This window comes from Bufo bufo, chromosome 9, assembly GCF_905171765.1.
Source record: "Bufo bufo chromosome 9, aBufBuf1.1, whole genome shotgun sequence".
In the NCBI taxonomy this organism is placed as follows: domain Eukaryota; kingdom Metazoa; phylum Chordata; class Amphibia; order Anura; family Bufonidae; genus Bufo; species Bufo bufo.
This window is the reverse complement of record NC_053397.1, coordinates 1557599-1582839: the sequence shown is the minus strand read 5'-3', so window position 1 is coordinate 1582839 and position 25241 is coordinate 1557599. Positions and strand designations below refer to the sequence as shown.

Below are 25241 nucleotides of genomic sequence, written 5' to 3'. Positions count from 1 at the left end.
TGGTGTCCAGTGCGGTGCTTGTGGTCCTCGGCGCAAGCTAGGAAGCGTCCATTAACGGAAGGTGATCCGTTACATTGGTGGCAGCAGTGGGATGGCTTTCCTAGTGCGAGGAGCAGCATCCTGGGAACACCAAGCAAAACTGGAATATTGGTATAGTCACGTACGGTTTGACGCTATACTGAAGAGGCGGTTGGCTATCTACGGGTCCCACCTAACAGAGGAACTTGTACCGAAAGTGAAGAGAGAACTGGCGGAGTATCTGCAGAAGGAATAAAGAGATAAGATGTCGCACTAAGAACACCTAAACGACACCAGGTGCTCCTGTTAATTGAGACCACTCACTCAATACAAAAGAGCATAAAATATATAGTAAACAGGGCACTCAAGGAAACCGTGACCATGTATTAGAAGCAATTATGAGCTTTATTAATAAAATATAGTTAATAAATAATGAATCACAATTAGAAATGCAATACAATAAACTACAGATAAAATATAATCGATTGGCCAAACCAGTATATAATCGATAATTCGATCCAATATATCTTCGGTCCAATGCTTATGGACATCCGAAAAAACTTATTATCGATAAGTCTGCTCGTTTTTTTATCGAGACCACAGTCATATGTCTTACAATTATCTTGGCGGCGTCCCGCCGAAGCAACGTAGGTAGCGGCACTCGCTACTGAATAGCTTGCAAGCGAATATAATCCATTACCTTTGAGTCGACCAAATATTCGTCCGATATTATCACAATAGTCTTCAGATGTACTCACTCCCAAGATATGCCTTTTGATGTTTGTAGCAATATTCAATCAGGAGGTTAGCGACGACTCTCTGTTCGGTTATGGTCGATTCGTTGGTAAGGTAGGTCTCTCAGTATAAAGATGGGGTGTAGCACCAGACGCGTTTCGGGGTCCAACCCCTTCCTCAGTGGTATTCATTATTTATTAACTATATTTTATTAATAAAGCTCATAATTGCTTCTAATACATGGTCACTGTAACGGTCCGTTTCAGCAGACAAGGGGTTAAAATCCGTTTAGGCGATAAGCCCCTTTTCTGAGAGACAGGCACAGCTACTTGCAGAATACCAAACGACCGAACTGGATACAAAATAGCACTCCAAACTGGAACCTCACGAATAGCTGCTAGCAGACGAACAGGGATTAGCTTACACTTCTGGCAATCGGTCTTCTAACAGCATACAGTGAATCCCCCCAATAACGAGACAAGGCTCCGTGTTGAGGGTCAAGCAGTGGACTGACTGTACTTCACGTACAGCCTCTTTTATTCATAAACCACAAACATAGTACTGCCCACAGGGGTTTGAAATATAACCAATCAGTAATTTACAACACATACAATGATACAACAGCAACCAATCGTTCACGCCCCCAGAGGACAAGAATGAAGACTGTGACATAGGACAACATATCCCCACAATGCATCATGGTCTCCTCCTCTCTGTCCCGGAGACAACCTGAGGAGCAATCCAATTATCTCTGAGGACAAAGGGAGATCGCCAATACACATGTGAGGACAACAGAACAGACATCACCATTTAAACACACAATGGGACAATGGCACAATAGAAACACACCCAGCATTTTCCTCCCAAGCTGACAAGTTAGACTTATTATAAATTGTTACAACTTTGTGAGTTTACATTGGCCATACATATAACTTACATCAATTTAAACAGTATAACTTGGGGACAAACCTATCCAAAATTCACTTGAATAGGTTCAGGGGTTTAAAAGTTAGTATATGGCCCATAATACAGGGGCAAGAGGCCAGCAGCCAGTCCTCTCCAAAACCCAGTGGCGAGGTTGGTTTCGCCACAGTCACGGTTTCCTTGAGTGCCCTGTTTACTATATATATTATCTGCAGAAGGAAGCAGAATATCGGGCAGAGATAGCGAAGTATTCCGTCCCTGCGCCCCAGCAAAAGCGTGAGTTACAGGGGGCCGAAGGTGTCGTCTTTCCCCCCAGCGGCAGTGTGAACCCCAGGGAGCTGAAGGTGTCGTCCTTCCTCCCCAGCGGCAGTGTGTTTTACAGGGAGCTGAAGGTGCCCTCCTTCCTCCCCAGCGGCAGTGTGTACCCCAGGGGGCCGAAGGTGTCGTCCTCCCCCCCAGCAGCAGTGTGAACCCCAGGGAGCTGACGGTATCATCCTTCCTCCCCAGCGGCAGTGTGTGTTACAGGGAGCTGAAGGTGCCCTCCTGCCTCCCCAGCGGCAGTGTGTACCCCAGGGGGCCGAAGGTGTCGTCCTTCCCCCCCAGCGGCAGTGTGAACCCCAGGGAGCTGAAGGTGTCGTCCTTCCTCCCAGCGGCAGTGTGTGTTACAGGGAGCTGAAGGTGCCCTCCTTCCCTCCCCAGCGGCAGTGTGTACCCCAGGGAGCTGAAGGTGTCGTCCTTCCTCCCCAGCGGCAGCCTGTGTTTCAGGGAGAGGAGCGCAGCACCCTCTCTCCCCAGCGGCAGCTTACCATAACAAGGGGAGACACCAATCGCCCAGACGGCACAGATGGGACCGTGGTCTCTGCGCCTGACCTACCGGGATGCTGGACAGCCTATCCAGATCCCCCACTACCCTCACCAGGACAACAGGAGGAGGGGGTAAGTACAAATTCCCCTCCCCAGTTAACTCCTAACATGGCCTCAGGGTTAACAGAGGCGATGTTAACCCCTACTGACTCCCATGTTCCTCTGGCTACTGAGCCGGACTAGGGTCTCAGCACCCCAGCAGAAGAGCTGGCAGCTGGGCAGAGTGCAGTCGGCCTCTGCCCTCTCTCAAATCCCCACAGCAAAATACCCAGGTGCAGTAACTGTTTCTTGTGGGTGGGTCACCCTTGTACCTGTTTGTTGTGGGTGGGCTACTCGGGCATTTGGTTACTGTGGGTTGGTGGATCGACTAACGGAGGCACTGACCGACAGAAGGTCAGGTGCCTGGTTAGTCTTCCCCCCAAAGGGGAGATAGAAACATAGAAACATAGAATGTGTCGGCAGATAAGAACCATTTGGCCCATCCAGTCTGCCCAATATACTAAATACTATGGATAGCCCCTGGCCCTATCTTATATGAAGGATGGCCTTATGCCTATCCCATGCATGCTTAAACTCCTCCACTGTATTTGCAGCTACCACTTCTGCAGGAAGGCTATTCCATGCATCCACTACTCTCTCAGTAAAGTAATACTTCCTGATATTACTTTTAAACCTTTGCCCCTCTAATTTAAAACTATGTCCTCTTGTAGCAGTTTTTCTTCTTTTAAATATTCTCTCCTCTTTTACTTTGTTGATTCCCTTTATGTATTTAAAAGTTTCTATCATATCCCCTCTGTCTCGTCTTTCTTCCAAGCTATACATGTTAAGTTCCTTTAATCTTTCCTGGTAAGTTTTATCCTGCAATCCATGTACCAGTTTAGTAGCTCTTCTCTGAACTCTCTCCAAAGTATCAATATCCTTCTGGAGATATGGTCTCCAGTACTGAGCACAATACTCCAAATGAGGTCTCACTAGTGCTCTGTAGAGCGGCATGAGCACCTCCCTCTTTCTACTAGTAATGCCTCTCCCTATACACCCAAGCATTCTGCTAGCATTTCCTGCTGCTCTATGACATTGTCTGCCTGCCATTGTGTGACAAACTGCCATTTGCCACTGGGCATTGTAGAAAACTTATGGCTAGCCTCCTGCCCTACGACTATGGCCCCGGGACATATTACCCTTCAAGAACAGTGTAACAGAACTATGCCGCATGTCTGGTCTGTTAATAGGACCGAACGCGGTTGGAATTTGTGACAGACCCATCCGTATGGACTAAAAAAATGGCACCCAGATAGCTAATTTTATTGTATTTGTGTACTCTGAGCGGCATTCACCTAATGATATGCCCTCAGACTTGAGCTATCTGGGAATATGTTAAATGTCTGTGTTTGCTGTGAGGGTGTGACATTGTGTGTTTGGGTGGGGATTCCTGTCCTGTTGTTCCCACATGTGTATTGGTGATTTCCCTTTGTCCTGAGAGATAATTGAATTGCTCTTCGGGTGTCTCCAGGGCAGAGAGGAGGAAACCATGATGCATTGTGGGGATGTGTTGTGTCTGTGTGTCCTGGGTGCTGCGTGTCTGTCCTGTGTCGCAGTCCTCCTTCTGGTCCCCTAGGGGCGTGTACACCAGATGGGGACCTGCATAAATACGGGCGGGTGCCCTCAATAAAGGGTTTAGTTCTTCTTGATCCCTCAAAACGTAGCCTTGTCTCGTTATTGGAGGGAATTGCTGTATCACACTGGGGATTGCTATGCTCTGCATATTCCCTGGAGGAGAGATCTTTCCCACACGGTCCTGAATGCTGGAGGTTCATTCAGGGTGGAAGGAAGACGGCGCGGCTCCAGTTAAGCTACGGCGGTTGTGGAGTCTGCGGTGGTTGTGGTGTCCAGTGCGGTGCTTGTGGACCTCGGCGCAAGCTAGGAAGCGTCCATTAACGGAAGGTGATCCGTTACAGTCCCCTGATCCACCCCTGCACTAATCCCTGATCCACCACCGCACCCCTACAGACTGTTCCCTGATCTACCTCGCAGACTGTTCCCAGATCCACCACCGCACCCCCAAAGACTGTTCCGTTATCCACCACCGCACCCCGCAGACTGTTCCCTGATCCATCACTGCACCCCGCAGACTGTTCCCTGATCCATCACTGCACCCTGCAGACTGTTCCCTGATCCACCATCACACCCCCACAGACTGTTCCCTGATCCCCCATTGCACCCCCACAGACTGTTTCCTGATCCACCACCGCACCCCGGCATTCTGTTCCCTGATCCACCACCGCACCCTTGCAGACTGTTCCCTGATCCACCACCGCACCCCGCAGACTTTTCCCTGATCCACCACCGCACCCCGCAGACTTTTCCCTGATCCACCACCGCACCTCTACAGATTGTTCTCTGATCCACCACCGCACCCCCGCAGACTGTTCTCTGATCCACCACCGCAGACTGTTCTCTGATCCACCACCGCACCCCCGCAGACTGTTTCCTGATCCACCACCGCACCTCTAGATTGTTCACTGATCCACAACACCCCCGCAAACTGTTCTCTGATCCACCACCGCACCTCTACAGATTGTCCCCTGATCCACCCCCGCAGACTGTTCCCTGATCCACCACCGCACCCCTACAGAATGTTCTCTGATCCACCACCGCACTCCCGCAGACTGATCCCACCACTGCACCTCTACAGATTGTTCACTGATCCACCACAACACCACCGCAAACTGTTCTCTCATCCACCACCGCAGACTGTTCATTGATCCACCACCGCACCTCTACAGATTGTTCCCTGATCCATCACTACACCCCGCAGACTGTTCCCTGATCCATCACTGCACCCTGCAGACTGTTACCTGATCCACCACCGCACCCCGGCATTCTGTTCCCTGATCCACCACCGCACCCTCGCAGACTGTTCCCTGATCCACCACCGCACCCTGTTCCCTGATCCACCACCGCACCCCGCAGACTTTTCCCTGATCCACCACCGCACCCTGCAGACTTTTCCCTGATCCACCACCGCACCTCTACAGATTGTTCTCTGATCCACCACCGCATCCTTTTCCCTGATTCACCACCGCACCCCGGCAGACTGTTCTCTGATCCACCACCGCAGACTGTTCTCTGATCCACCACCGCACCCCCGCAGACTGTTCTCTGATCCACCACCGCACCCCCGCAGACTGTTCTCTGATCCACCACCGCAGACTGTTCCCTGATCCACCACCGCACCTCTAGATTGTTCACTGATCCACCACAACACCACCGCAAACTGTTCTCTGATCCACCATCGCACCTCTACAGATTGTTCCCAGATCCACCACCACATCCCAGCAGACTGTTCCCTGATCCACCCCCGCAGACTGTTCCCTGATCCACCACCGCACCCCTACAGAATGTTCTCTGATCCACCACTGAACTCCCGCAGACTGTTCCCTGATCCACCACCGCACCTCTACAGATTGTTCCCAGATCCACCACCACATCCCAGCAGACTGTTCTCTGATCCACCACCGCACCTCTACAGATTGTCCCCTGATCCACCCCCGCACTGTTCCCTGATCCACCACCGCACCCCTACAGAATATGCTCTGATCCACCACCGCACTCCCGCAGACTGTTCCCTGATCCACCACAGCACTCCCGCAGACTGTTCCCTGATCCACCACCGCACCTCTACAGATTGTTCACTGATCCACCACAACACCACGGCAAACTGTTCTCTGATCCACCACCGCAGACTGTTTCTTGATCCACCACCACATCCCAGCAGACTGTTCTCTGGTTGTTCCCTGATACACCACCACACCCCTGCAGACTGTTCCCTGATCCACCACCGCACCTCTACAGATTGTTCCCTGATCCACCACGCACCTCTACAGATTGTTCACTGATCCACCACAACACCACCGCAAACTGTTCCCAGATCCACCACCACATCCCAGCAGACTGTTCTCTGGTTGTTCCCTGATCCACCACCACACCCCTACAGACTGTTCCCAGATCCACCACCACATCTCAGCAGACTGTTCTCTGATCCACCACCGCAGACTGTTCCCTGATCCAACACTGCACCTCTACAGATTGTCCCCTGATCCACCACCGCAGACTGTTCCCTGATCCACCACCACATCCCAGCAGACTGTTCTCTGGTTGTTCCCTGATCCACCACCACACCCCTACAGACTGTTCCCAGATCCACCACCACATCTCAGCAGACTGTTCTCTGATCCACCACCGCAGACTGTTCCCTGATCCAACACTGCACCTCTACAGATTGTCCCCTGATCCACCACCGCAGACTGTTCCCTGATCCACCACCACATCCCAGCAGACTGTTCTCTGGTTGTTCCCTGATACACCACCACACCCCTGCAGACTGTTCCCAGATCCACCACCACATCCCAGCAGACTGTTCTCTGATCCACCACCGCAGACTGTTCCCTGATCCACCACCGCACCGCTACAGATTGTCCCCTGATCCACCCCCGCAGACTGTTCCCTGATCCACCACCGCATCTCTACAGAATGTTCTCTGATCCACCACCGCACTCCCGCAGACTGTTCCCTGATCCACCACCGCACCGCTACAGATTGTTCACTGATCCACCACCGCAAACTGTTCTCTGATCCACCACCGCACCTCTACAGATTGTTCACTGATCCACCACCACACTCCTGCAGACTGTTCCCAGATCCACCACCACACCCCTGCAGACTGTTCTCTGATCCACCACCGCAGACTGTTCCCTGATCCACCACGCACCTCTACAGATTGTTCACTGATCCACCACAACACCACCGCAAACTGTTCCCAGATCCACCACCACATCCCAGCAGACTGTTCTCTGGTTGTTCCCTGATCCACCACCACACCCCTACAGACTGTTCCCAGATCCACCACCACATCCCAGCAGACTGTTCTCTGATCCACCACCGCAGACTGTTCCCTGATCCAACACTGCACCTCTACAGATTGTCCCCTGATCCACCACCGCAGACTGTTCCCTGATCCACCACCACATCCCAGCAGACTGTTCTCTGGTTGTTCCCTGATACACCACCACACCCCTGCAGACTGTTCCCTGATCCACCACCACATCCCAGCAGACTGTTCTCTGATCCACCACCGCAGACTGTTCCCTGATCCACCACCGCACCTCTACAGATTGTCCCCTGAACCACCCCCGCAGACTGTTCCCTGATCCACCACCGCATCTCTACAGAATGTTCTCTGATCCACCACCGCACTCCCGCAGACTGTTCCCTGATCCACCACCGCACCTCTACAGATTGTTCACTGATCCACCACCGCAAACTGTTCTCTGATCCACCACCGCACCTCTACAGATTGTTCCCTGATCCACCACCACACCCCTGCAGACTGTTCCCAGATCCACCACCACACCCCTGCAGACTGTTCTCTGATCCACCACCGCAGACTGTTCCCTGATCCACCACGCACCTCTACAGATTGTTCACTGATCCACCACAACACCACCGCAAACTGTTCCCAGATCCACCACCACATCCCAGCAGAATGTTCTCTGGTTGTTCCCTGATCCGCCACCACACCCCTACAGACTGTTCCCAGATCCACCACCACATCCCAGCAGACTGTTCTCTGATCCACCATCGCAGACTGTTCCCTGATCCAACACCGCACCTCTACAGATTGTCCCCTGATCCACCCCCGAAGACTGTTCCCTGATCCACCACCGCACCCCTACAGAATGTTCTCTGATCCACCACCGCACTCCCGCAGACTGTTTCCTGATCCACCACTACTCCTTCACATGATCCACCACTACTCCCCTGCAGACTGTTCCCTGATCCACCATCAGCCCCTGCAAAGTGTTCTCTGGTCCACTACTGCTTCCACACAGACTATTCCCTGATCCACCACTGTTCTCTCTACAGACTGTTCCCTGATCCACCACGGCTCCCTCACAGACTTTCCCAACTCACCAGTGTTCCCTTCGCAGACTGTTCCCTAATCCACCACCGCTCCCTCAGACTGTTCCCTGATCCACCACCGCACCCATACAGACTGTTCCCTGATCCACCACCGCCTCCCCGCAGATTGTTTCTTCATCCTGTTGTTGAATGTCATTCTGCAGTGTGACACTGGCCAGATTGCTGAGGCCTACTACTCCACCTCTTCCAATCACTTGCCAGATTGCTGAGGCCTACTACTCTGCCTCATTCAATCACTTGCCAGATTGCTGAGGCCTACTACTCTGCCTCATTCAATCACTGGCCAGATTGCTGAGGCCTACTACTCCTCCTCTTCCAATCACTTGCCAGAGTGCTGAGGCCTACTACTCTGCCTTATTCAATCACTGGCCAGAGTGCTGAGGCCTACTACTCTGCCTCATTCAATCACTGGCCAGAGTGCTGAGGCCTACTACTCTGCCTCATTCAATCACTGGCCAGATTGCTGAGGCCTACTACTCCTCCTCTTCCAATCACTTGCCAGATTGCTGAGGCCTACTACTCTGCCTCATTCAATCACTGGCCAGAGTGCTGAGGCCTACTACTCTGCCTCATTCAATCACTGGCCAGATTGCTAAGGCCTACTACTCTGCCTCATTCAATCACTGGCCAGAGTGCTGAGGCCTACTACTCTGCCTCATTCAATCACTGGCCAGATTGCTAAGGCCTACTACTCTGCCTCATTCAATCACTGGCCAGAGTGCTGAGGCCTACTACTCTGCCTCATTCAATCACTGGCCAGAGTGCTGAGGCCTACTACTCTGCCTCATTCAATCACTGGCCAGAGTGCTGAGGCCTACTACTCTGCCTCATTCAATCACTGGCCAGATTGCTGAGGCCTACTACTCCTCCTCTTCCAATCACTTGCCAGAGTGCTGAGGCCTACTACTCTGCCTTATTCAATCACTGGCCAGAGTGCTGAGGCCTACTACTCTGCCTCATTCAATCACTGGCCAGAGTGCTGAGGCCTACTACTCTGCCTCATTCAATCACTGGCCAGATTGCTAAGGCCTACTACTCTGCCTCCTTCAATCACTGGCCAGAGTGCTGAGGCCTACTACTCTGCCTCATTCAATCACTGGCCAGAGTGCTGAGGCCTACTACTCTGCCTCTTCCAATCACTTGCCAGATTGCTGAGGCCTACTACTCTGCCTCATTCAATCACTGGCCAGAGTGCTGAGGCCTACTACTCTGCCTCATTCAATCACTGGCCAGATTGCTAAGGCCTACTACTCTGCCTCATTCAATCACTGGCCAGAGTGCTGAGGCCTACTACTCTGCCTCCTTCAATCACTGGCCAGAGTGCTGAGGCCTACTACTCTGCCTCATTCAATCACTGGCCAGAGTGCTGAGGCCTACTACTCTGCCTCATTCAATCACTGGCCAGAGTGCTGAGGCCTACTACTCTGCCTCATTCAATCACTGGCCAGAGTGCTGAGGCCTACTACTCTGCCTCATTCAATCACTGGCCAGAGTGCTGAGGCCTACTACTCTGCCTCATTCAATCACTGGCCAGATTGCTAAGGCCTACTACTCTGCCTCATTCCATCACTGGCCAGAGTGCTGAGGCCTACTACTCTGCCTCATTCAATCACTGGCCAGAGTGCTGAGGCCTACTACTCTGCCTCATTCAATCACTGGCCAGAGTGCTGAGGCCTACTACTCTGCCTCATTCAATCACTGGCCAGATTGCTGAGGCCTACTACTCCTCCTCTTCCAATCACTTGCCAGAGTGCTGAGGCCTACTACTCTGCCTTATTCAATCACTGGCCAGAGTGCTGAGGCCTACTACTCTGCCTCATTCAATCACTGGCCAGAGTGCTGAGGCCTACTACTCTGCCTCATTCAATCACTGGCCAGATTGCTAAGGCCTACTACTCTGCCTCCTTCAATCACTGGCCAGAGTGCTGAGGCCTACTACTCTGCCTCATTCAATCACTGGCCAGAGTGCTGAGGCCTACTACTCTGCCTCTTCCAATCACTTGCCAGATTGCTGAGGCCTACTACTCTGCCTCATTCAATCACTGGCCAGAGTGCTAAGGCCTACTACTCTGCCTCATTCAATCACTGGCCAGAGTGCTGAGGCCTACTACTCTGCCTCATTCAATCACTGGCCAGAGTGCTGAGGCCTACTACTCTGCCTCTTCTAATCACTTGCCAGATTGCTGAGGCCTACTACTCTGCCTCATTCAATCACTGGCCAGAGTGCTAAGGCCTACTACTCTGCCTCATTCAATCACTGGCCAGAGTGCTGAGGCCTACTACTCTGCCTCTTCCAATCACTTGCCAGATTGCTGAGGCCTACTACTCTGCCTCATTCAATCACTGGCCAGAGTGCTAAGGCCTACTACTCTGCCTCATTCAATCACTGGCCAGAGTGCTGAGGCCTACTACTCTGCCTCATTCAATCACTGGCCAGAGTGCTGAGGCCTACTACTCTGCCTCCTTCAATCACTGGCCAAAGTGCTGAGGCCTACTACTCTGCCTCATTCAATCACTGGCCAGAGTGCTGAGGCCTACTACTCTGCCTCATTCAATCACTGGCCAGAGTGCTGAGGCCTACTACTCTGCCTCCTTCAATCACTGGCCAGAGTGCTGAGGCCTACTACTCTGCCTCTTCCAATCACTTGCCAGATTGCTGAGGCCTACTACTCTGCCTCTTTCAATCACTGGCCAGAGTGCTAAGGCCTACTACTCTGCCTCTTCCAATCACTTGCCAGATTGCTGAGGCCTACTACTCTGCCTCATTCAATCACTGGCCAGAGTGCTGAGGCCTACTACTCTGCCTCATTCAATCACTGGCCAGAGTGCTGAGGCCTACTACTCTGCCTCCTTCAATCACTGGCCAGAGTGCTGAGGCCTACTACTCTGCCTCATTCAATCACTGGCCAGAGTGCTGAGGCCTACTACTCTGCCTCCTTCAATCACTGGCCAGAGTGCTGAGGCCTACTACTCTGCCTCCTTCAATCACTGGCCAGAGTGCTGAGGCCTACTACTCTGCCTCATTCAATCACTGGCCAGATTGCTGAGGCCTACTACTCTGCCTCATTCAATCACTGGCCAGATTGCTGAGGCCTACTACTCTGCCTCCTTCAATCACTGGCCAGAGTGCTGAGGCCTACTACTCTGCCTCTTCCAATCACTTGCCAGATTGCTGAGGCCTACTACTCTGCCTCATTCAATCACTGGCCAGAGTGCTAAGGCCTACTACTCTGCCTCATTCAATCACTGGCCAGAGTGCTGAGGCCTACTACTCTGCCTCATTCAATCACTGGCCAGAGTGCTGAGGCCTACTACTCTGCCTCCTTCAATCACTGGCCAGAGTGCTGAGGCCTACTACTCTGCCTCCTTCAATCACTGGCCAGAGTGCTGAGGCCTACTACTCTGCCTCATTCAATCACTGGCCAGATTGCTGAGGCCTACTACTCTGCCTCATTCAATCACTGGCCAGATTGCTGAGGCCTACTACTCCTCCTCTTCCAATCACTTGCCAGAGTGCTGAGGCCTACTACTCTGCCTCATTCAATCACTGGCCAGAGTGCTGAGGCCTACTACTCTGCGGAGGAGGATCGAGGTTTATTCATCTACAGCTCATTTATCTCTGAAAAGGCCTTTGCGACCTGAAATCAGACTCCAAGCCGCTAATTATATCACATGACGAGGCGGAGGCTGCTAATTATATAACATGACGAGGCGGAGGCTGCTAATTATATAACATGACAAGGTGGAGGCCGCTAATTATACAACATGACGAGGCGAAGGCCGCTAATTATATAACATGACAAGGTGGAGGCCGCTAATTATACAACATGACGAGGCGAAGGCCGCTAATTATATCACAAGACGAGGCGGAGGCTGCTAATTGTATCACATGACGAGGCGAAGGCCGCTAATTATATCACAAGACGAGGCGGAGGCTGCTAATTGTATCACATGACGAGGCGGAGGCCACTAATTGTATCACATGACGAGGCGGAGGCCGCTAATTATATCACATGACGAGGCGGAGGCCACTAATTGTATCACATGACGAGGCGGAGGCCACTAATTGTATCACAAGACGAGGCGGAGGCTGCTAATTGTATCACATGACGAGGCGGAGGCCACTAATTGTATCACATGACGAGGCGGAGGCCGCTAATTGTATCACATGACGAGGCGGAGGCCACTAATTGTATCACATGACGAGGCGGAGGCCGCTAATTGTATCACATGACGAGGCGGAAGCTAATTATAAAACATTTAATAAGGTTAAAGAGATAAATAATGTAACAAAAACTGGAGATAAACATCGGGTGAAGAGCACCAGCAAGAGACTACAGAGGGCGACACGTCCCTGCAGACCGGACGTTCGCGCCACCACCCGGGTACATGGGACTAAAAGCACGGTCAGCAGCCAGAGGCCGAGTAACAAACCAGCAATGGATGTGGCCCCAGCCAAGGCTGGGGATGTGGACAGGGACGCAGTCTCATCATCTCGCTCCAGGCCCTGGATGTGATCAGTGGAGACTTTCAGCTTCAATTCCAGAGCTTCTAAAGCAAATCTCGCAACAACCGTTTAGGATTTCCAGCAATTTTTCACATCATCCACTTACCCCATAACAAGCAGAAGACGGGTCCAGAGCGGTCAATAAGCAGGCCACAGACGAGTCAATGCAAGTCAACTGGAAAGTGTAAACCTCCCAAGAGACCACAGAAACCTTTGAAGCCAAATCGGGTACAAGATAAGGAGGCTCCGCAACACTAGAGGTCACAGAGGAGCGGACTGCAGGCTTCTGTCCTTGGAATGATCTCCCCAAGCCACGGAGAGGTCGGGGTGTCACCAACTACAATCCAGAGGCCTTTGCCCATGTAAATCCAGAGCTTTCTCTGTAGATACAAACTATCAATAGGGTCTGCCAACCTGCACTCTCTCATATTCCCAATAAACATGCACGCTCAGCCAAGCATGTATGTGTCCAGATCGGGCAGAAGAAAGCTGCTACCAGATCCACACACATGCACGCTCAGCCAAGCATGTATGCGTCCAGATCGGGCAGAAGAAAGCTGCTACCAGATCCACACACATGCACGCTCAGCCAAACATGTATGTGTCCAGATCGGGCAGAAGAAAGCTTCTACCAGATCCACACACATGCACGCTCAGCCAAGCATGTATGTGTCCAGATCGGGCAGAAGAAAGCTGCTACCAGATCCACACACATGCACACTCAGCCAAGCATGTATGTGTCCAGATCGGGCAGAAGAAAGCTGCTACCAGATCCACACACATGCACGCTCAGCCAAGCATGTATGTGTCCAGATCGGGCAGAAGAAAGCTGCTACCAGATCCACACACATGCACGCTCAGCCAAGCATGTATGCGTCCAGATCGGGCAGAAGAAAGCTTCTACCAGATCCACACACATGCACGCTCAGCCAACAATGTATGTGTCCAGATCGGGCAGATGAAAGCTGCTACCAGATCCACACACATGCACGCTCAGCCAAGCATGTATGTGTCCAGATCGGGCAGATGAAAGCTTCTACCAGATCCACACACATGCACGCTCAGCCAACAATGTATGTGTCCAGATCGGGCAGATGAAAGCTGCTACCAGATCCACACACATGCATGCTCAGCCAAGCATGTATGTGTCCAGATCGGGCAGATGAAAGCTGCTACCAGATCCACACACATGCACGCTCAGCCAAGCATGTATGTGTCCAGATCGGGCAGATGAAAGCTGCTACCAGATCCACACACATGCACACTCAGCCAAGCATGTATGCGTCCAGATCGGGCAGAAGAAAGCTGCTACCAGATCCACACACATGCACGCTCAGCCAAACATGTATGTGTCCAGATCGGGCAGAAGAAAGCTGCTACCAGATCCCCACACATGCACGCTCAGCCAACAATGTATGTGTCCAGATCGGGCAGATAAAAGCTGCTACCAGATCCACACACATACACGCTCAGCCAAGCATGTATGTGTCCAGATCGGGCAGATGAAAGCTGCTACCAGATCCACACACATGCACACTCAGCCAAGCATGTATGTGTCCAGATCGGGCAGATGAAAGCTGCTACCAGATCCACACACATGCACGCTCAGCCAAGCATGTATGCGTCCAGATCGGGCAGATGAAAGCTGCTACCAGATCCACACACATGCACACTCAGCCAAGCATGTATGTGTCCAGATCGAGCAGATGAAAGCTGCTACCAGATCCACACACATGCACGCTCAGCCAAGCATGTATGCGTCCAGATCGGGCAGAAGAAAGCTGCTACCAGATCCACACACATGCACGCTCAGCCAAACATGTATGTGTCCAGATCGGGCAGATGAAAGCTGCTACCAGATCCACACACATGCACACTCAGCCAAGCATGTATGTGTCCAGATCGAGCAGATGAAAGCTGCTACCAGATCCACACACATGCACGCTCAGCCAAGCATGTATGCGTCCAGATCGAGCAGATGAAAGCTGCTACCAGATCCACACACATGCACGCTCAGCCAAGCATGTATGTGTCCAGATCGGGCAGATGAAAGCTGCTACCAGATCCACACACATGCACGCTCAGCCAAGCATGTATGTGTCCAGAACGGGCAGAAGAAAGCTTCTACCAGATCCACACACATGCACGCTCAGCCAAGCATGTATGTGTCCAGAACGGGCAGAAGAAAGCTTCTACCAGATCCACACACATGCACCCTCAGCCAAGCATGTATGCGTCCAGATCGGGCAGAAGAAAGCTGCTACCAGATCCACACACATGCACACTCAGCCAAGCATGTATGTGTCCAGATCGGGCAGAAGAAAGCTGCTACCAGATACACACACATGCACGCTCAGCCAAGCATGTATGTGTCCAGATCGAGCAGATGAAAGCTGCTACCAGATCCACACACATGCACGCTCAGCCAAGCATGTATGCGTCCAGATCGGGCAGAAGAAAGCTGCTACCAGATCCACACACATGCACGCTCAGCCAAACATGTATGTGTCCAGATCGGGCAGATGAAAGCTGCTACCAGATCCACACACATGCACGCTCAGCCAAGCATGTATGTGTCCAGATCGGGCAGAAGAAAGCTTCTACCAGATCCACACACATGCACGCTCAGCCAAGCATGTATGTGTCCAGAACGGGCAGAAGAAAGCTGCTACCAGATCCACACACATGCACGCTCAGCCAAGCATGTATGTGTCCAGAACGGGCAGTAGAAAGCTGCTACCAGATCCACACACATGCACGCTCAGCCAAGCATGTATGTGTCCAGATCGAGCAGATGAAAGCTGCTACCAGATCCACACACATGCACGCTCAGCCAAGCATGTATGTGTCCAGATCGGGCAGAAGAAAGCTGCTACCAGATCCACACACATGCACGCTCAGCCAAACATGTATGTGTCCAGATCGGGCAGTAGAAAGCTTCTACCAGATCCACACACATGCACGCTCAGCCAACAATGTATGTGTCCAGATCGGGCAGAAGAAAGCTGCTACCAGATCCACACACATGCACGCTCAGCCAAGCATGTATGTGTCCAGATCGGGCAGAAGAAAGCTGCTACCAGATCCACACACATGCACGCTCAGCCAAGCATGTATGTGTCCAGAACGGGCAGAAGGAAGAAAGCTGCTACCAGATCCACACACATGCACCCTCAGCCAAGCATGTATGCGTCCAGATCGGGCAGAAGAAAGCTTCTACCAGATCCACACACATGCACGCTCAGCCAAGCATGTATGTGTCCAGATCGGGCAGAAGAAAGCTGCTACCAGATCCACACACATGCACACTCAGCCAAGCATGTATGTGTCCAGATCGGGCAGAAGAAAGCTGCTACCAGATCCACACACATGCACGCTCAGCCAAGCATGTATGTGTCCAGATCGAGCAGATGAAAGCTGCTACCAGATCCACACACATGCACGCTCAGCCAAGCATGTATGCGTCCAGATCGGGCAGTAGAAAGCTTCTACCAGATCCACACACATGCACGCTCAGCCAACAATGTATGTGTCCAGATCGGGCAGAAGAAAGCTGCTACCAGATCCACACACATGCACGCTCAGCCAAGCATGTATGTGTCCAGAACGGGCAGAAGGAAGAAAGCTGCTACCAGATCCACACACATGCACCCTCAGCCAAGCATGTATGCGTCCAGATCGGGCAGAAGAAAGCTTCTACCAGATCCACACACATGCACGCTCAGCCAAGCATGTATGTGTCCAGATCGGGCAGAAGAAAGCTGCTACCAGATCCACACACATGCACGCTCAGCCAAGCATGTATGTGTCCAGATCGAGCAGATGAAAGCTGCTACCAGATCCACACACATGCACGCTCAGCCAAGCATGTATGCGTCCAGATCGGGCAGAAGAAAGCTGCTACCAGATCCACACACATGCACGCTCAGCCAAGCATGTATGCGTCCAGATCGGGCAGAAGAAAGCTGCTACCAGATCCACACACATGCACGCTCAGCCAAACATGTATGTGTCCAGATCGGGCAGATGAAAGCTGCTACCAGATCCACACACATGCACGCTCAGCCAAGCATGTATGTGTCCAGATCGAGCAGATGAAAGCTGCTACCAGATCCACACACATGCACGCTCAGCCAAGCATGTATGTGTCCAGATCGGGCAGAAGAAAGCTTCTACCAGATCCACACACATGCACGCTCAGCCAAGCATGTATGTGTCCAGATCGAGCAGATGAAAGCTGCTACCAGATCCACACACATGCACGCTCAGCCAAGCATGTATGTGTCCAGATCGAGCAGATGAAAGCTGCTACCAGATCCACACACATGCACGCTCAGCCAAGCATGTATGTGTCCAGATCGGGCAGATGAAAGCTGCTACCAGATCCACACACATGCACGCTCAGCCAAACATGTATGTGTCCAGATCGGGCAGTAGAAAGCTTCTACCAGATCCACACACATGCACGCTCAGCCAACAATGTATGTGTCCAGATCGGGCAGAAGAAAGCTGCTACCAGATCCACACACATGCACGCTCAGCCAAGCATGTATGTGTCCAGATCGGGCAGAAGGAAGAAAGCTGCTGGCCGACCATTCTGCTCCCTCCAGACTTACACAAGCAGCAAATGAAGGAGGCATCTGAGATGTCCTCACTGTCCGCTGACTACAAGCTTCCTGCATCTAGGAATCATTCATCTTATCCTGTGCAGGGACAATATGTAAAATGGCTGGAATTCCTAAAGGGTTAACGCACGGTTTCTGAAAACCCCACAAATGAAAGTCCCCGCTTCAGTCACATCTTGATGCCTTCGGTCTCGGTCCAAACACTCCTGGATCCAAATGTATGACATACTCGGAAGGGTGACACTACAGTGAAGGGTTACACAGCAGACGAAGGGTTAATCTGGCCCACATTGTAAACAGTAGTGAGGTGAGGAATGGCCGACCTACAGGGTCCTGTGTGTAACCAGAGAGGCCGCGCACCAGTGAGGACACCAGCGGCTCAGAACATGGCGGTCTGCAGCTCTCTCTTAAACATTCCCTCGAAGTTCAGGTCGGTCCCCAGGAGCTCGTCCTCCAGGTCGTCCAGTGCCCACTGGTGGTCGGTGAGCTCCAGCGCTTCCCACTCCGTCTGAGAATGCAGAGAAAACAATGAGGGTCCTCTCTCCGCTGCATCATTGTGAGGCCCACGGCAATGGCGCCACTCACCTTGAATGCCTTGTTGGGGTCAGCGGGCATCGCCATCGCCGCGCCCGTCATCTGCTCCTGCATGACGCGCGACTGGTCTGCAGCTGGGACAAGAAAGACACTGGTCACTAAACCAGTACTGGACATGTGCTGCGTCTAGTCATACTGCATCTGCTGTGCCCCACGTGTCGACCAGACCGAGGATGAGGGGTCCGCGGACATGAGCTCGGAAGATACCGGAGGAGCGGACATGCTGCATCTGCGGGGGGAGGGGTCCGCGGACATGAGCTCAGGAAGATACCGGAGGAGCGGACATGCTGCATCTGCGGGGGGAGGGGTCTGCGGACATGAGCTCAGGAAGATACCGGAGGAGCGGACATGCTGCATCTGCGGGGGAGGGGTCCGCAGACATGAGATCAGGAAGATACCGGAGGAGCGGACATGCTGCATCTGCGGGGGAGGGGTCCGCGGACATGAGATCAGGAAGATACCGGAGGAGCGGACATGCTGCATCTGCGGGGGAGGGGTCCGCGGACATGAGATCAGGAAGATACCGGAGGAGCGGACATGCTGCATCTGCGGGGGAGGGGTCCGCGGACATGAGATCAGGAAGATACCGGAGGAGCGGACATGCTGCATCTGCGGGGGAGAGGTCCGCGGACATGAGCTCAGGAAGATACCGGAGGAGCGGACATGCTGCATCTGCGGGGGAGAGGTCCGCGGACATGAGCTCAGGAAGATACCGGAGGAGCGGACATGCTGCATCTGCGGGGGAGGGGTCCGCGGACATGAGCTCAGGAAGATACCGGAGGAGCGGACATGCTGCATCTGCGGCGGAGGGGTCCGCAGACATGAGCTCAGGAAGATACCGGAGGAGCGGACATGCTGCATCTGCGGGGGAGGGGTCCGCGGACATGAGCTCAGGAAGATACCGGAGGAGCGGACATGCTGCATCTGCGGGGGAGGGGTCCGCGGACATGAGCTCCGGAAGATACCGGAGGAGCGGACATGCTGCATCTGCGGGGGGAGGGGTCCGCGGACATGAGCTCCGGAAGATACCGGAGGAGCGGACATGCTGCATCTGCGGGGGGAGGGGTCCGCGGACATGAGCTCCGGAAGATACCGGAGGAGCGGACATGCTGCATCTGCGGGGGAGGGGTCCGCGGACATGAGCTCCGGAAGATACCGGAGGAGCGGACATGCTGCATCTGCGGGGGGAGGGGTCCGCGGACATGAGCTCGGAAGATACCGGAGGAGCGGACATGCTGCATCTGCGGGGGGAGGGGTCCGCGGACATGAGCTCCGGAAGATACCGGAGGAGCGGACATGCTGCATCTGCGGGGGAGGGGTCCGCGGACATGAGCTCCGGAAGATACCGGAGGAGCGGACATGCTGCATCTGCGGGGGAGGGGTCCGCGGACATGAGTTCAGGAAGATACCGGAGGAGCGGACATGCTGCATCTGCGGGGGGAGGGGTCCGCGGACATGAGCTCCGGAAGATACCGGAGGAGCGGACATGCTGCATCTGCGGGGGAGGGGTCCGCGGACATGAGCTCCGGAAGATACCGGAGGAGCGGACATGCTGCATCTGCGGGGGGAGGGGTCCGCGGACATGAGCTCAGGAAGATACCGGAGGAGCGGACATGCTGCATCTGCGGGGGAGGGGTCCGCGGACATGAGATCAGGAAGATACCGGAGGAGCGGACATGCTGCATCTGCGGGGGGAGGGGTCCGCGGACATGAGCTCAGGAAGATACCGGAGGAGCGGACATGCTGCATCTGCGGGGGAGGGGTCCGCGGACATGAGCTCAGGAAGATACCGGAGGAGCGGACATGCTGCATCTGCGGGGGAGGGGTCCGCGGACATGAGCTCAGGAAGATACCGGAGGAGCGGACATGCTGCATCTGCGGGGGAGGGGTCCGCGGACATGAGCTCAGGAAGATACCAGAGGAGCGGACATGCTGCATCTGCGGGGGAGGGGTCCGCGGACATGAGCTCAGGAAGATACCGGAGGAGCGGACATGCTGCATCTGCGGGGGAGGGGTCCGCGGACATGAGCTCCGGAAGATACCGGAGGAGCGGACATGCTGCATCTGCGGGGGAGGGGTCCGCGGACATGAGCTCAGGAAGATACCGGAGGAGCGGACATGCTGCATCTGCGGGGGGAGGGGTCCGCGGACATGAGATCAGGAAGATACCGGAGGAGCGGACATGCTGCATCTGCGGGGGAGGGGTCCGCGGACATGAGCTCAGGAAGATACCGGAGGAGCGGACATGCTGCATCTGCGGGGGAGGGGTCCGCAGACATGAGCTCAGGAAGATACCGGAGGAGCGGACATGCTGCATCTGCGGGGGAGGGGTCCGCGGACATGAGCTCAGGAAGATACCGGAGGAGCGGACATGCTGCATCTGCGGGGGAGGGGTCCGCGGACATGAGATCAGGAAGATACCGGAGGAGCGGACATGCTGCATCTGCGGGGGAGGGGTCCGCGGACATGAGATCAGGAAGATACCGGAGGAGCGGACATGCTGCATCTGCGGGGGAGGGGTCCGCGGACATGAGCTCCGGAAGATACCGGAGGAGCGGACATGCTGCATCTGCGGGGGAGGGGTCCGCAGACATGAGCTCAGGAAGATACCGGAGGAGCGGACATGCTGCATCTGCGGGGGAGGGGTCCGCGGACATGAGCTCAGGAAGATACCGGAGGGGCGGACATGCTGCATCTGCGGGGGAGGGGTCCGCGGACATGAGATCAGGAAGATACCGGAGGAGCGGACATGCTGCATCTGCGGGGGAGGGGTCCGCGGACATGAGCTCCGGAAGATACCGGAGGAGCGGACATGCTGCATCTGCGGGGGGAGGGGTCCGCGGACATGAGCTCAGGAAGATACCGGAGGAGCGGACATGCTGCATCTGCGGGGGAGGGGTCCGCGGACATGAGATCAGGAAGATACCGGAGGAGCGGACATGCTGCATCTGCGGGGGAGGGGTCCGCGGACATGAGATCAGGAAGATACCGGAGGAGCGGACATGCTGCATCTGCGGGGGAGGGGTCCGCGGACATGAGATCAGGAAGATACCGGAGGAGGGGACATGCTGCATCTGCGGGGGAGGGGTCCGCGGACATGAGATCAGGAAGATACCGGAGGAGCGGACATGCTGCATCTGCGGGGGAGGGGTCCGCGGACATGAGCTCAGGAAGATACCGGAGGAGCGGACATGCTGCATCTGCGGGGGAGGGGTCCGCAGACATGAGCTCCGGAAGATACCGGAGGAGCGGACATGCTGCATCTGCGGGGGAGGGGTCCGCGGACATGAGCTCAGGAAGATACCGGAGGAGCGGACATGCTGCATCTGCGGGGGAGGGGTCCGCGGACATGAGATCAGGAAGATACCGGAGGAGCGGACATGCTGCATCTGCGGGGGAGGGGTCCGCGGACATGAGCTCAGGAAGATACCGGAGGAGCGGACATGCTGCATCTGCGGGGGGAGGGGTCCGCGGACATGAGATCAGGAAGATACCGGAGGAGCGGACATGCTGCATCTGCGGGGGGAGGGGTCCGCGGACATGAGATCAGGAAGATACCGGAGGAGCGGACATGCTGCATCTGCGGGGGAGGGGTCCGCGGACATGAGCTCAGGAAGATACCGGAGGAGCGGACATGCTGCATCTGCGGGGGAGGGGTCCGCAGACATGAGCTCAGGAAGATACCGGAGGAGCGGACATGCTGCATCTGCGGGGGAGGGGTCCACAGACATGAGCTCCGGAAGATACCGGAGGAGCGGACATGCTGCATCTGCGGGGGGAGGGGTCCGCGGACATGAGATCAGGAAGATACCAGAGGAGCGGACATGCTGCATCTGCGGGGGGAGGGGTCCGCGGACATGAGCTCAGGAAGATACCGGAGGAGCGGACATGCTGCATCTGCGGGGGGAGGGGTCCGCGGACATGAGATCAGGAAGATACCGGAGGAGCGGACATGCTGCATATGCGGGGGGAGGGGTCCGCGGACATGAGATCAGGAAGATACCGGAGGAGCGGACATGCTGCATCTGCGGGGGGAGGGGTCCGCGGACATGAGCTCAGGAAGATACCGGAGGAGCGGACATGCTGCATCTGCGGGGGGAGGGGTCCGCGGACATGAGATCAGGAAGATACCGGAGGAGCGGACATGCTGCATCTGCGGGGGAGGGGTCCGCGGACATGAGATCAGGAAGATACCGGAGGAGCGGACATGCTGCATCTGCGGGGGAGGGGTCCGCGGACATGAGATCAGGAAGATACCGGAGGAGCGGACATGCTGCATCTGCGGGGGAGGGGTCCGCGGACATGAGCTCAGGAAGATACCGGAGGAGCGGACATGCTGCATCTGCGGGGGAGGGGTCCGCGGACATGAGATCAGGAAGATACCGGAGGAGCGGACATGCTGCATCTGCGGGGGAGGGGTCCGCGGACATGAGCTCAGGAAGATACCGGAGGAGCGGACATGCTGCATCTGCGGGGGAGGGGTCCGCGGACATGAGATCAGGAAGATACCAGAGGAGCGGACATGCTGCATCTGCGGAGGAGGGGTCCGCGGACATGAGCTCAGGAAGATACCGGAGGAGCGGACATGCTGCATCTGCGGGGGAGGGGTCCGCAGACATGAGATCAGGAAGATACCGGAGGAGCGGACATGCTGCATCTGCGGGGGAGGGGTCCGCGGACATGAGCTCAGGAAGATACCGGAGGAGCGGACATGCTGCATCTGCGGGGGAGGGGTCCGCGGACATGAGCTCAGGAAGATACCGGAGGAGCGGACATGCTGCATCTGCGGGGGAGGGGTCCGCGGACATGAGCTCAGGAAGATACCGGAGGAGCGGACATGCTGCATCTGCGGGGGAGGGGTCCGCGGACATGAGCTCCGGAAGATACCGGAGGAGCGGACATGCTGCATCTGCGGGGGAGGGGTCCGCGGACATGAGCTCCGGAAGATACCGGAGGAGCGGACATGCTGCATCTGCGGGGGAGGGGTCCGCGGACATGAGCTCAGGAAGATACCGGAGGAGCGGACATGCTGCATCTGCGGGGGAGGGGTCCGCGGACATGAGATCAGGAAGATACCGGAGGAGCGGACATGCTGCATCTGCGGGGGAGGGGTCCGCGGACATGAGCTCAGGAAGATACCGGAGGAGCGGACATGCTGCATCTGCGGGGGAGGGGTCCGCAGACATGAGATCAGGAAGATACCGGAGGAGCGGACATGCTGCATCTGCGGGGGAGGGGTCCGCGGACATGAGCTCCGGAAGATACCGGAGGAGCGGACATGCTGCATCTGCGGGGGAGGGGTCCGTGGACATGAGCTCAGGAAGATACCGGAGGAGCGGACATGCTGCATCTGCGGGGGAGGGGTCCGCGGACATGAGATCAGGAAGATACCGGAGGAGCGGACATGCTGCATCTGCGGGGGAGGGGTCCGCGGACATGAGCTCAGGAAGATACCGGAGGAGCGGACATGCTGCATCTGCGGGGGAGGGGTCCGCAGACATGAGCTCAGGAAGATACCGGAGGAGCGGACATGCTGCATCTGCGGGGGAGGGGTCCGCGGACATGAGATCAGGAAGATACCGGAGGAGCGGACATGCTGCATCTGCGGGGGGAGGGGTCCGCGGACATGAGCTCAGGAAGATACCGGAGGAGCGGACATGCTGCATCTGCGGGGGGAGGGGTCCGCGGACATGAGCTCAGGAAGATACCGGAGGAGCGGACATGCTGCATCTGCGGGGGAGGGGTCCGCGGACAAGAAAGGACCAGTTTAAGCTTTAAATATTGGGGTCTAGGGTCCTGAATATAACGTAACGCCTCCGTTTATTTCAGGCCATTCTGAGCCGCCATGGGGAGCGGATTTCGACGAGACAATCAGACGGATAAGCGAGGGGACAGGTAGGTGCTACTTACCATTGTCCTGCCCCAGGATCAGAGAGTAGATGCTCCTCAGGCCAAACACATTGAGGAAGTACCAGGAGGCTGAGCTGACCCTGCAGAGAGAGGAGAGCGCTGAGCAGCAGGAAATCGCCCGCCAAGGCGGCATCACCTGGCGGGAGGAGCACTCCGAATTTATGGAATTCCCTGCACTGTTCCCAAGTCTCTTACCAGGAGGCGTCCAACGAGAGCAGCTCAATCCCCTGCTGTAACATGGGCTTGAAGCGAAGCGTCAGGGGGAAGGGAACTTTAGCTGAAAGACACAGAGAACGAGCCAATCACACTACAGTGATAGCAAGCCATCATCCAATCACAGCTCATGATGGTGACCGGTCTGAAGGCATCAGCAGCAACCACTGTAAAACTAATCACACGGCGCCAAACATTCCCCAGAGGCTTACAGTCTATGAGGAGCAAGGACCTGATCACAGGAGCTTACAATCTATGAGGAGACATAAGAGCTTACAGTCTATGAGGAGACACAAGAGCTTACAATCTATGAGGAGATGAGAAGACACAAGAGCTTACAATCTATGAGGAGACGGAGGAGACACAAGAGCTTACAATCTATGAGGAGCAAGGACCTGATCACAGGAGCTTACAATCTATGAGGAGCAAGGACCTGATCACAGGAGCTTACAATCTATGAGGAGATAGGGGTGACACAAGAGCTTACAATCTATGAGGAGATGGAGGAGACACAAGAGCTTACAATCTATGAGGAGATGGAGGTGACACAAGAGCTTACAATCTATGAGGAGATGGAGGAGACACAAGAGCTTACAATCTATGAGGAGATGAAGGAGACACAAGAGCTTACAATTTATGAGGAGATGGAGGAGACACAAGAGCTTACAATCTATGAGGAGATGAAGGAGACACAAGAGCTTACAGTCTATGAGGAGACGGAGGAGACACAAGAGCTTACAGTCTATGAGGAGATAGGGGTGACACAAGAGCTTACAATCTATGAGGAGATGAAGGAGACACAAGAGCTTACAATCTATGAGGAGATGGAGGAGACACAAGAGCTTACAATCTATGAGGAGACGGAGGTGACA

At 54.7% G+C, this 25241-nt stretch overlaps 2 protein-coding genes across 7 annotated transcripts in view; one reads left to right on the top strand and one right to left on the bottom strand.

Annotated features, from left to right (window-relative positions):
• The first annotated feature begins 12770 nt into the window (after positions 1-12770).
• On the top strand, positions 12771-18031 carry LOC120978552. Of its 3 annotated transcripts, XR_005774116.1 has the most exons (4): positions 12771-16120; positions 16261-16428; positions 16705-17460; positions 17601-18031. XR_005774116.1 is itself a non-coding variant. In XM_040406759.1 (3 exons), the coding sequence occupies exons 1-3, from the start codon at positions 15599-15601 to the stop codon at positions 17395-17397; spliced, it is 1383 nt and encodes a 460-aa protein (XP_040262693.1). In that variant the 5' UTR covers positions 12771-15598; the 3' UTR covers positions 17398-18031. The 3 variants fall into 3 exon arrangements, 2 of the variants coding, with proteins under 2 accessions (XP_040262693.1, XP_040262694.1); XM_040406759.1 differs by having other exon boundaries at positions 16705-18031; XM_040406760.1 differs by having other exon boundaries at positions 12771-16428; positions 16705-18031.
• EMC3 (ER membrane protein complex subunit 3) overlaps positions 18000-25241 on the bottom strand; it is a 71213-nt gene continuing 63971 nt past the window's right edge. For all 4 annotated transcript variants that reach the window (XM_040406762.1, XM_040406763.1, XM_040406761.1 and 1 more), the window contains exons 6-9: positions 24352-24433; positions 24157-24236; positions 18238-18320; positions 18000-18160 (exon numbers count right to left, since the gene is read on the bottom strand). In XM_040406762.1, coding sequence (XP_040262696.1) covers positions 18032-18160; positions 18238-18320; positions 24157-24236; positions 24352-24433 — 374 coding nt within the window. In that variant the 3' untranslated portion in view covers positions 18000-18031. The remainder of the gene's footprint in view (positions 18161-18237; positions 18321-24156; positions 24237-24351; positions 24434-25241) is intronic.